This window comes from Otolemur garnettii, unplaced genomic scaffold, assembly GCF_000181295.1.
Source record: "Otolemur garnettii isolate 467f Iridium unplaced genomic scaffold, OtoGar3 scaffold00052, whole genome shotgun sequence".
Taxonomy (NCBI): domain Eukaryota; kingdom Metazoa; phylum Chordata; class Mammalia; order Primates; family Galagidae; genus Otolemur; species Otolemur garnettii.
Genome location: NW_003852447.1, coordinates 7,307,993 through 7,321,256, shown reverse-complemented (window position 1 = coordinate 7,321,256; position 13,264 = coordinate 7,307,993). Strand labels below are relative to the sequence as shown.

General features: G+C 39.0%; 1 protein-coding gene across 5 annotated transcripts in view; it reads right to left on the bottom strand.

Moving 5' to 3' along the window:
• STRN3 (striatin 3) overlaps window positions 1–13,264 on the bottom strand; it is a 114,000-nt gene that overhangs the window by 62,660 nt on the left and 38,076 nt on the right. For all 5 annotated transcript variants that reach the window (XM_023514400.1, XM_023514402.1, XM_023514401.1 and 2 more), the window contains exons 2-3: window positions 4,175–4,278; window positions 3,378–3,451 (exon numbers count right to left, since the gene is read on the bottom strand). In XM_023514400.1, coding sequence (XP_023370168.1) covers window positions 3,378–3,451; window positions 4,175–4,278 — 178 coding nt within the window. The remainder of the gene's footprint in view (window positions 1–3,377; window positions 3,452–4,174; window positions 4,279–13,264) is intronic.

Below are 13,264 nucleotides of genomic sequence, written 5' to 3'. Positions count from 1 at the left end.
AAAGCCATTTTATGTGTGAAATATAATTTAACAAATTCTTGTGAAAAATTTCATGACCTTTTAAACAACGAGAGCAATCTACTAAAAAAAAAATTCACTCAAATGAGAAATATGCCAAAGAATAAAATAAAATAATACTATACATAATTTCTTTAATGTATATTTGTAAACTGTACTTATGTTAAAATTTTAAAAATATATTACAATACTATTTTTGCGTTCTATAAAAATTTTTGTTGCTCCATATAGACCAAATTTTTAATCAAGACACCCCTCCACCCCCCAATGGTGTCCCACTTTACCAATGTTAAAATCTGGTCACCTTAGTTTATGAGTATACTGAGTATTACAATTTTTACAGCTTTTTCTTTTCTTAAAAAGTATACATATATTTTTGGCACCCTCTGTATTTGTAATGAGAGAAGGATATAAATAAACACTTGCATATCTTGCACTTCTATTAAATCAATATTTTGCATATTTTCTTTTTTACATTTATTATTTGAGGGTATATAAAAGGCAACATTGTTTCACTTAATATTACATACATACATAATTTGATGTAAATAATTTTATACCATTTTATCTGCATGACATATTTTTGTCAGTCTCTTTGTTTTGTTTTCCACTAGACATCCTTGAATAGTTATTGCTGTTATTCTTAATTTTCCCAAAAAAACAGGGTCTCATTCTGTTCCCCAGGCTGGTGTGCAATGGCATGACCATAACTCACTGAAGCCCCCGACTCTTGGGCTCCTGCCTTAGCCTCCAGAATAGTTGGGATGTATGTGTGCACCACCATGCACATCTAATTTTTTCTTTTAGAGACAGGTTTCGCTGCACTGCCCAAGTTTGTCTCAAATGGCCCTCAAACAATCCTCCTACCTCAATGCTGTAATTATAAGCCTGAGCTACTGCACTCAGCTATTTTCCACTAAACATCCTGAATAGTTTTTCTATATGAGTAAAAATATTTCACTTTGCTGTTATTATATCTTCAGTAAGCTACTTTGATGTTATTTTATTCCTCAGCTTGAGGAAGTTTTAATAGTAAAGTTTATACAAATAAAAACAGACTTTATTACAACTTCAACTGTGGGCAGGAAAGATTTATCTGCTAATGAGCTTGCTTTATGTAACTGCTGCACTGAGCAGCTAACCAACTCTGACCTCTATTCTAGATACAGTGTATACGTAACTAGCCTTTATCCTCATATTATAGATCAAGCCCTCAGTTCTACAAAGTGTTTGCTTATTTTGACTGGTCTGGCAATACTAAAAGGAAAATGAGTCAAAGAAAAGTTCTGAATCCATAAGGATTTACTACTGAAGCACTGTACTCCCTCTAACTGTAATAGGACTACTGTAGTAAATAAAGTTCAAATTATAGGCTCAATGCCTGTAGCTCAGTGAGTAGGGCAGCAGCCACATATACTGAAGGTGGTGGGTTTGAGCCTGGCCCGGGCCTGCTAAACAACAACAACTGCAACCAAAATATAGCTGGGCGCTGCGGCAGGCGCCTGTAGTCCCAGCTACTTGGGAGGCTACTGCAAGAGAATTGCTTAAGCCCAAGAGTTAGAGGTTGCTGTGAGCTGTGATGCCATAACACTCTATCAAGCAACATAGTGAGACTATGTCTCAAAAAAAAAAAAAAAAAAGTTCAAAATATATAGACCTTCATTACTTATGCTTACTCTTCCAAGGAGCTCATAATATAGTTTCCTCACATTCAAATGAGCCTTTATAACCACTCAATGTCACATTAAAGAAAATCTATGTTGGCAGCGCCTGTGGCTCAGTAAGTAGGGTGCTGGCCCCATATACCAAGGGTGGTGGGTTCAAACCTGGCCCCAGCCAAACTGCAATAAAAAATAGCCAGGCATTGTGGCGGGTGCCTGTAGTCCCAGCGATAGGGACTAAGGCAAGAGAATAGCCTAAGCCCAAGAGCTGGAGGTTGCTATGAGCTGTGATGCCACAGCACTTTACCGAACAAAGTAAAAACTCTGTCTCTTAAAAAAAAAGAAAAGAAAAGAAAAGAAAATCTATGTCACTCCTATCTTGGTCTCTTGAGTTCATATATATGATAATAATTTGGAAGAAATAATAAATGGTTCTACTGCTAAAACTGAAAAAAGGCAAAAAATAAACAAATCCATATAGTTTATGTTTCTCTGCCAAGTTCTCAGTACTTAATATTGAACTAAAAACCAACTAACTAAATTTTTAAAATTTACTATAACACCTAACTTTAAGAATCCATGTATAAGTTTTATATGTCCAATTACACAGGCTTTGACTTGATCTGATATGGAAAACTGTATATCTAAGTAAGACTTTTTTGTCTTAGTAACAAGCAACCAAGAACAGTATAGCCTTTAATGTGACTGCACTGACAAAAATGTGTATAGAACTAAGTTCTAAATATAGCCTGAGAATTAAGATATTGCTAATAATATTCCCAAATCCTAATCAAAATACTGTGCACTTCTTTACCACTCAAATTGTAATCATGCACAGTCCTAAAATTAGCATTAAGCTGTTAGTCCTTTCCTATCTCCAGTGTCTCCCTCCACCGCATAATTGTTCATCAGATGCCACTACCACACTCACTCTTTTGTAAAGAGCAAAGCAACTGGGGATTATTTTTTCCTTTGCTCATCTTTATTTGGCTAATTCTGTAGTTACCAAACCCAGTTAAATTTCCTTTATCTTTAGGACTAAAATGAGTTAATTAGTTAACTTCTCCAGATTAAAAGGATTTTTTTTTTTTTCGAGACAGAGCCTCAAGCTGTCCCCCTGGGTAGAGTGCTACAGCATCGCAGCTCACAGCAACCTCCAACTCCTGGCTCAAGCGAGTCTCCTGCCTCAGCCTCCCAAGTAGCTGGGACCACAGGCACCCACCACAACTCCCGGTTATTTATTTTTTATTTTTGGTTGCAGCCCTCATTGTTGTTTGGCGGGCCCTCATTGTTGTTTGGATTTGAACCCACTATCTTAGGTGTATGTGGCTGGTGCCTTAGCAACTTGAGCCACAGGTGCCAAGCCTAACAGGACTTTTTAATAATAAAAAAGCTTACACAGCCTGGGACAAGAATTCTTCAGGCGAAAAAGTTACTCCATTACCTTCTAGCTCCAATTACCACCAAAAACACACCCACAATTTTATACAGGTTTTAATGCAAGGAAAACAGGACAAGTAAGTTTAGCATTGAGAAACCACTGACTTTTACTCATTTAATATCGTCCCCAAATTCTAAATAGTTTACAATAGTCAATCATCTATCTAATTAATGCTATTAAGGCCAGATGGTATAAAGACAGTGTGTCTGCTACATAAAAGTTACCTTTAAAAAAAGTAACAGAAGCTTCAAGTTTACCTGATTCAAAGGTTGGCATTTTCAAATCACCTTGGTTCAGTTCTGTGCCATATTTTAATTTGTGATATTTTGCCCTGAAAATTTAATAATATACAGGTTAAAAAATAATTTTTTCCTTTTGTGACTACTGCTATACATTAATAACAAAATATTATATAAAAATCTGTTTCTTTAAATGTCATCTGCAAAGAACACTAAAGAATATACCAAACTATGCAGTAAGTAGTAAAAAAAAAAAGGTATATTTTCCAAGTAAAACCTATATCTAAGCGAAAAACATGTTTTCCTTCATCTTTTTTAATTCCAAAATTTACATTCTATAACATAACACATGAATTTTTTTTTTTTTTTTGAGACAAGAGTCTCAAGCTATCACCCTGGGTAGAGTGCTGTGGCATCACAGCTCACAGCAACCTCCAACTCTTGGGCTGAAGTGATTCTCTTGCCTCAGCCTCCCAAGTAGCTGGGACTACAGGCAGCCACCACAATGCCCAGCTATTTTGTTTTTTTTTTGGTTGTAGTTGTCATTGTTATTTGGCCAGCCCAGGCTGGACTCGAACCCTCTAACTGCAGGGTATATGGCTGGTGCCCTAGCAGCTACTGAGCTACAGGTGCCAAGCCACAAAACGCATGATTTCAATTTAACTATTTAATCTCATTTTCCTTTTCTTTTCCCTAACTGAAATATCATCTTGTATTTGAGCAAAGATTTAGAAAGCTGTCAAATACATTGCAAAATGGTATAAATGAGAATACCATTGTTTTACTTTATTTATATAGGAAAATGAGGCACATACCTTTCTTGTTTTAATGCATACTCTAACATCTTTATTCTTCTTACTAAATCCTTCTTCAGGTTCTCCTGACCTTTTCTTTCTCCTTGTAGAAATGCTATCCGGGCCTAAAAGTATAAAAGATGCATTATTTTCATTTACTCTTAAAACACACTGGGAACTGAAAAAGGAAAACAATAAAGGCAAACTTTTGCACTTTTACTCATGACGGCAAGATTTGATAGAATTCATAAAACTGGTTGACCAAACTTTCTCTTTTAGGTAACATGACATGATTCCATGATCCCTTCTCCCTTCCTTCCTCTTTCTCTCTCTCTCTCTTTTTCTCTTTCTTTTGGAGACACAGAGTCTCACTTTGTCAAACTTGGTAAAGTGCCATGGCATCATCATAGCTCACAGCAACATCCAACTCTTGGGCTCAAGTGATCCTCTTGCCTCAGTTTTTCATTTTTAGTAGAGACGGGCTCTTGCTCAGGATGGTCTCGAACTAGTGAGCTCAAGCGTTCCACCCACCTTGGCCTCCCAGAGTGCTAGGATTACAGGGGTGCAGCACCACGCTGGGCCAATCACTTTATTTATTTTTTATTTTTTTGAGACAGAGTCTCAAGCTGTCACCCTGGGTAGGGTGCTGTGGTGTCACAGCTCAACAGCTCAAACTCTTGGCTTAAGTGATTCTCTTGCTTCAGCCTCCCCATTAGCTGGGAGGGACTACAGGCACCTGCCACAATGTCCAGTTGTTTTTAGAGACAGGGTCTCCTTCTACCTTAGGCAGGTTTCAAATTCCTGAGGTAAAGCAATCCACCTGCCTTGGCCTTCCACAGTGCTAGGATTACAGGCATGAACCACTGTGTCTGGCCAGTCCAGCTGATCTTTGACAAAGGAGTAAAGAATAGTCTTTTCAGCACATGATACAGACCTGGATATCAATATGAAACAAATACTTATCTAGACACAGAACAAAGAATTAACTCAAAATGGAGCATAAATCTAAATGTATAACAGAAAACTGTAAAACTGTTAAGAAGATAACACATGAGAAAATTTAAGTGACCTTGAGTTTGGTGATAAATTTTCAAATACAATGTGAAAAACACAGTCCATAAAAATATTGGTAAATTGGATTTTATTAAAATTAAGAAACTTCTGTTCTGCAAAAGACACTGTTAAAAGAATCAAAAGGATGCCATAGATTAGGATAAAATATTTATAAAACACATACCTGATAAAGGACTCACATTCAAAATATACAAAGAAGTGCTTAAACAACTTTTATTAACAACTAGCCCTTATTAACAATCCAATTTTGTCTGTTCAGGACAAAAGATATGAACAGACGTCTCACCTAAGAAGATATACAGATGGCAAATAAGCATATGAAAACCAGCCTGATTAAGACGTCCATCTCTACAAAAAATAAAATTAAAAAATTAGCTGGGCATGGTAGTACAAGCCTTTAATTCTAGCCCCAGGTGGCTGAGGCAAGAGGACTGCTTGAGCCCAGCAATTAGAGGCTACAGTGAGCTATGACCATCCCCCGGCACTCTAGCCTGGGAGACAAAGCAAGACTCTGTCTCTTAAAAAAAATAATAAGCATACAAAATGATGTTCAACATTGTATGGCATCAGGGAAATACAAATTAGCAAATTAAAACAAGGCACACATCTACTAAAATAGATAAAACCCGTAATACTGGCACCACGAAATGCTGATAAGGATGTGGAACAAGTGAATTCTCATTCATTACTGAGGGATGGGGGAGAATGCAAAACGGCACAGCCACTTAGGAAGACCATTTGGCAGCTTCTTACAAAATTAAACATATTTTACCATATGATCCAGCAATCACACTTCTTGGTACCTACTCAAAATGAGTTGAAACTCTACGTCCACACAAAAACCTCCACTCGAATGTTTACAGCTGCTTTATTCATAAATGCCAAAACACGAAAGCAATCAAGATATTCTACAGGTGAATGGATAAAGAAACTGGCATAGTCATATAAGGGAATATTACCTAGTGCTAAAAAGAAACAAGCTATCAAGTCATGAAAAGACATGGATACCAAATGCATAGTACTAAGTTAAAGAAGCTAATCTCAAAAGGCTACATACTGTATGATTCCAACTAGATGCATTGTGGAAAAGGATAAACTATGGAAACACTGAAATGATCACAGGGTAAGAAAAGGGAATGAAGAGGCAGCGTACAGAGGTTTTTTAGAGCAGTGAGACTTTTCAATACTATAACGGATACATGTCATTTGTCCAAACCTATGGACTCTATAACACCAAGAGAGGATTTTTTTTTTTTGAGACACAGTCTCAAACTGGCGCTCTGCATAGAGTGCTGTGACGTCACAGCTCACAGCAACCTCAGACTCTTGGGCTTAAGCAATTCTCCCACCTCAGCCTCCCAAGTAGCTGGGACTACAGGCACCCGCCACAATGCTGGGCTATTTTTTGGTTGTAGTTGTTGTTTGGCAGGCCTGGGCTGGATTTGAACCTGTCAGCTCCAGTGTATGTGGCTGGCACCCTAGCTGCTGAGCTATAGGCACTGAGCCACCAAGAGAGGATCTTAACCCTAATGTAAGATATAGACTTCTCTTTTTTTAATTTAATTTTATTTTTTGAGACAGAGTCTCACTTTGTCACCTCCGGTAGAGTGACATGCCGTCACAGCTCACAGCAACCTCCAACTCTTGGGCTTAGGCGATTCTCTTGCCTCAGTCTCAAGAGTAGCTGGGACTATAGGCACCCACCGCAACACCCAGCTATTTTTTGTTGCAGTTTGGCCAGGACCAGGTTCAAACCGCCCCCCGCCTCAGTATATGGGGCTGGTGTCCTACCCACTGAGCCACAGGCACCACCCAGCTATGGACTTTTCTGGATAATAATGGGTCAAAGTAGCTTCACCGATTGCAGCAAATTGTCCACTCTGGTGTAGGACAATGGGAGAGACCATGCATGTGGGGGAGTAGGGACTACAAAGGAAATTGATATACCTTCCTCTCAATTTTGTTATGAACCTAAAATTGCTCTTCTAAAAAGCCTATTTTTAAAGAAAGAATGGAGCTATCAAGCCATAAAAAAAAAAAAAATGAAGGAATCTTTTTTTTTTTTTTTTTTGCGACAGTCTTAGTTTGTCGCTCTCAGTAGAGTGTTGTGACATCATAGCTCACAGCAACCTCCAGCTTTGGGGCTTAGGCAATTCTCTTGCCTCAGCCTCCCAAGTAGCGGGGACTAGTCACCTGCCACAATGCCTGGATATTTTTTTGTTGCAGTTTGGCTGGGGCTGGGTTTGAACTCACCTCCTTTGGTATATGGTGGGGCTGGCGCCCCACTCACTGAGCCACAGGCACTGCCCAGACTTGAAGGAATCTTAAGTGAATTATTTAAGTGAAAGAAGCCAGTCTAAAAAGGCTAACTACAGCATGATTCCAACTGTATGACAATCTGAAAAAGGCACAACTACAGAGAAAGCAAAAGAAACAGTGGTTGCCAGAGGTTCGAGGGTGGGGAGGAAGATGAATAGATGAAGCACAAGGCTTTTTTTAGGGGCAGTGAAATGATTCTGTCTGATACTAAAGTGGTGAATAAATGACATTATGTGTTTACCAAAAACCCACAGACCTGAATGAAGTGAACGAACTTCAGTTAATAATAATGTCTCAGTACCGGCTCATTAATTGTAGCAAAAGTACCACACTAATACAAGATACTAGTAATAAGGAAAGTGTCGGGGGAGGGAGCATAGGGGAGCTCTATTCTATCTGCTCAATTGTTCTATAAAATTAAAACTGCTCAAAATAAAGTCTTAATTAACAAGTGTTGGCAAGGATATGAAAAAACCGGAACCTTGTGCAAAATGTTCCAACCACTAGAAAACAGTATAAAGGTTCCTAAAAAATTAAAAATAGCAATACCATGTAAGTCAACCAATCCAGCTTCTGAGTTTATATCCAAAGGAACTGAAAGCAGGGTGTGGAATAGATATCTGCACACTCTCGTTCACAGCAGCACTGCTCACAACAGCCAAGAGGTGGACGCAACCCAAACGTTCACCAACAGATGAGCGGACAAAATGTGGCATAAACACACAATTCAGGCTTATTCAGCCTTCAATGGGAAAGAAATCCCGCCATTTGCAACAACATGGGGGAAGCTTCAGGACATTATAATAAGTGAAAAAGCCGGTCACAGAAACATAAATACTGTGTGATTCTACTTACATGAGGTACTCCAAGGAGTCAAATTATTAGAAAACAGAAAAGTAGAACAATCAAGGATTGGAGGAAGAGAGAAAAGGAGAGTTTGTTGTAATGGTACAGAATTTCAGATTGAATTAAAAATACAATAATGTAACACAACACCAAACTGACTAAATTTTTAAAAATATGACAAGACTATAATATTTGTTTTAGAAAGACTTGAATCAACATAAACTGCTTATGAAACTGTAAACTGATATTGCGTCTTTTAAAAAGTTTTGCATTATCAGTGAAAGATGAACATATAAACACCCTAAAATCAAAACTCCCTAGGAAAATACCTAACAGAAAAACATATATAAATGCAAGTATTAGGCCAGGTGTAGTATCTCATGATTGTAATTTCAGCAGTTTGAGAGGCGGAGGCCAGAGGATTGCTCAAGGCCAGGAGTGTGAGACCAGTGTGACCAACACAGCAAGACAATTTCTATAATACAAATTTTGTTTTAATTAGCCAGGTATAGTGGCACATGCCTGTAGTCCCAGCTGATGGAAGAGGATCACCTGAGCCCAGAAGTTTGAGGCTGCAGTGAACTATGATCATACCACTGCATTCCAGGCTGGGCAGCAAAGTAAGACCTTGTCTCTAAAAATATAAAATAAAATAAATAAATGTGTTAGGAGATATGGTAAAATAATACTTCCAGGCCCATTATTCACCACAGTCAAAAAAGGCTAACAACCTAAGCACCCATAAACCAGAATATAAACTGTGGTGCATTCATATGAATAGTACACATATGAAATGCTTACAGTCAAATAATTAACAAAATATAGCTACATGCAGATGAACCAACATGCTGAAGGAATAAGAAGGAAAAAGAAGTCACAAAAGAACGTTGTATATAATTTCATACACATAAAGTTCACTATTAGGCAAAACTAAACCGGTAACATATTAAAGAAAAAGAAGAAAGTAACTATTAAAGGCTAGCTGTTACCTCTATGGGGAAAGGAAGCACACTGATTTGAAAGGGTAGACTTTAAGGCTTCTAGGATGCTGGCAATGTTCTATCTCTTGGACCTCTCTATAGTATTATGGTTGTTCTCTTTATAATGCAGAAGGTTTCTGACTTGTGATGATTTGGCTTAACCTATTTTTTAGAGACAGAGTCTCACTTTGTCACCCTTGGTAGAGTGATGTGGCGTCACAGCTCATAGCAACCTCCAGCTCTTGGGGTTCGGTGATTCTCTTGCCTCAGTCTCCTGAGTAGCTGGGACTACAGGCACCCACCACAACACCCGGCTATTTTTTGTTACAATTTGGCTGGGGTCAAGTTCGCACCTGCCACCCTCAGTATATGGGGCTGGTGCCTTACCTACTGAGCCACAGGGACCACCTGATTTTTCTTTACTTTTTAATAGCATTATGCATTCAGCACAAACTATACTTTGAATTTTTATCTTTTCCCATACTAGTAATATGCTTAAGAGGTTATAGGGCTCGGCGCCTATAGCTCAACCGGCTAAGGCGCCAGCCACGTACACCTAAGGTGGCAGGTTCGAATCCCCAGCCTGGACCCGCCAAACAACAATGATGGCTGCAACCAAAAAATAGCCGGGCGTTGTGGCGGGTGCCTGTGGTCCCAGCTACTTGGGAGGCGGAGGCAGGAGACTCGCTTGAGCCCAGGAGTTGGAGGTTGCTGTGAGCTGTAATGCCACGGCACTCTGCCCAGGGGGACAGCTTGAGGCTCTGTCTCAAAAAAAAAAAAAAAAAAAAAAGAGGTTATAGAACAGGCTTTGTGTTAGATGATTTTCCCCAACTCTGAACACATTTAAAGTAGTCTAGGCTAAGCTAAAATGTTCCTTAGGTTAGATGTATTAAATGCAATGCATTTTTTTTGGCTCACCACCTGTGGCTCAAGTGCCTAAGGCGCCAGCCACATACACCTAAGGTGGCGGGTTCGAATCCAGCCGAGGCCCACCAAACAACAATGATGGCTGCAACCAAAACCTAGCCCGGCACTGTGGCGGGCACCTGTGGTGCCAGCTACTTGGGAGGCTGAGGCATGAGACTCGCTTGAATCCAGAGGTTAGAGGTTGCTGTGACCTGAGATGCCACGACACTCTACCCAGGGGGACAGCTTGAGGCTCTGTCTCAAAATAAATAAATAAATAAATAAAAATAAAACAAAAATGCAATGTTTTTTTTGACTCTCAAGACTTTCAACTCATGGTAGGTTTATTGGGAATGTAATCCCACTGTAAGTTGAGGAACACTGTGATTGGTTAAACTGTACAATTAAATTTTATTTGCTTTTCTGTACATAAATTATATTTCACAATTTTAAAAGGTTCTCTAAAAAATCTCAACCTTAGGGTGGTGCCCATAGCTCAGTGGATAAGGTGAGCTACATACCAGTAATATGCTTAAGAGGTTATATAACAGGCTTTGTGTTAGATATACACCCAGGCTGGCTGGTTCAAACCCAGACCAGACCAGCTAAACAATAATGACAACAAAAAAATAGCTGAGCATTGTGGCGAGTGCCTGTAGTCCCAGCTACTTGGAAGGCTGAGGCAAAAGAATTACTTAAGCCCAAGAGTTTGGGGTTGCTGTGAGCTGTGACTCTACCCAGGGTAACATAGTGAGGCTCTGTCTCAAAAAAAAAAAAAAAAGGCCATGTCTGTGGCTCAAGGAGTAGGGTGCTCGCCCCATATACCAGAGGTGGCAGGTTCAAACCCAGGCCCAGCAAAAAACTACAAAAAAACAAACAAAAAAACCCTCAACCCTATTTAGTATGTTTTGGGGCGGCGCCTGTGGCTCAAAGGTGTAGGGTGCCAGCCCCATATGCTGGAGGTGGCAGGTTCAAACGCAGCCCCAGCCAAAAACAAAAACCAACAATAACAAAAAAGTATGTTTTGGAGGATGTGGTGGTTAATGCTTATTGTCCTAGGCACTTTTGGAGACTGAGACTGTAGGACTGCTTACAGCCAGTTCAAGACCAACCCGAGCAAGAGAGAGACCTCCTCTCTACAAAAAATAGAAATATTAGCCAGACATGGTAGCATGGACATGTAGTCCCAGCTACTAGGAAGGCTGAGGAAGGAAGATCAATTGAGCACAGGAGTCTGAGGTTGCAGTAACCTATGATCATTCCATTATACCTTAGAATGGGCAACAAAGTGAGAGACTAAGGGAAAAAAAAATAAAAAGTATAATAAGCTCCAACCAGTTCTCTCAAGCAACTGGCATGTGACCAGCTTAAAAAAAAAAAAAAAAAAAAAAGAGTTCAAACTTGGTGTGATGTGCTGTAAGTTGACACTGTGTGTCATTCTCATGGCTCCCTTGAGTTCTCTGTTCCCTGAAGTTAAAAAAATATGGTAGTGAAGTTGATGGGCAGCACCTGTGGCTCAAAGGAGTAAGGCGCTGGCCCCATATGCCAGAGGTAGCGGGTTCAAACCCAGCCCCAGCCAAAAACTGCAAAAAAAAAAAAGTTGAAAAATGTATTGATCGCCATTCCACTAAAATTGTACACTACCTTTATAAGGCTGTTTAATAATACAGTAAAGCTGTTTTATTATACAGTAAGTGAAGTTTTTCTTTATGTGTCTTAATTTGCTTTTAATTATTGTATTTTAATATTAATATCAAGTCAATACAGAATTTATGGTGTAATGTGGTACAGTATGGGATATAAAATTAGCTAGGCCTATTTTTAATAGAAACTCTAGGCTGGACAAGATGGCTCACGTCTGTAATCCTAGCACTCTGAGAGGCCAAAGCAGTGGATTGCTAGAGCTCCAGATTTCAAGACTAGCTGAACAAAAGCAACACCTTGTCTCTACTAAATAGAAAAACTAGCCAGGTGTTGTGGCAGGCACCTGTAGTCTCAGCTACCTGGAGGCTAGGCCAAGAGGATAGTTTGAGCCCAAGAGTTTGAAGTTGGTGTGAGCTATTATGACACCACAGGACTCTGCCCAGGGTGACAGAATGAGACTATGTCTCAAAAAAATAAAGTAGGGTGGCACCTGTGGCTCAGTGGGTAGGGCACTGGCCCCATATAACGAGGTTAGCAGGTTCAAACCAGGCCCCAGCCAAACTGCAACAACAAAAAAAATAACCAGGTATTGTGATGGGAACCTGTAGTCCCAGCTATTCGGGAGGCTGAGGCAAGAGAATTTAGCCCAGGAGTTGGAGGTTGCTGTGAGCTGTGATGCCACAGCGCTCTACCAAGGGTGATAAAGTGAGACTTTGTCTCAAAAAAAAAAAAAAAAAAAAAGTAACTCTCAAGCAACTGGAAACTACATTTATCTAGAATCTGCCAATCCCCACAGATACAGGAAAACAGGGCGATTACTGTGTATTTTTATTGAAAAACTAAAGAGACCTAAGTCCTTTAGATAAGAAAAGGCTTCTACAATGAAATACATATGTGTTTCCTTCAATAAAGGACTTTTTAAAGTAATGAAAATTTCAGGTTTTTTATTTAAATCTTCTAATAGACAAATTTTATTGTTTATAATTATTTTGATTTTAAGAATATAGGTTGAGTAGGTTGAGTAGGTGACTAACTTGAAATTCATTACTACAAACATTGAAAAGGCAAAAATTAACTTCCATAAACTGGTTCTCACATTTAATTTCCTTTGAAAATTCTGAGTAACAAATCTTATTGCTGATTTTCAAGAATAGCTTTACTTCCTTTGAATAAAGATAAAATCAATCACTTGGGACTACTTTTTATACATAGTCTGAATTCCAATCAACATGTAATTATCACATGAGAATTACCTGCCATTTATTAGTATTAGACAACAGGTAATTTTAAAACTGCAAGACCACTAGAGGTCACCAGTGCAATGCTCTCAACATTTGATTCA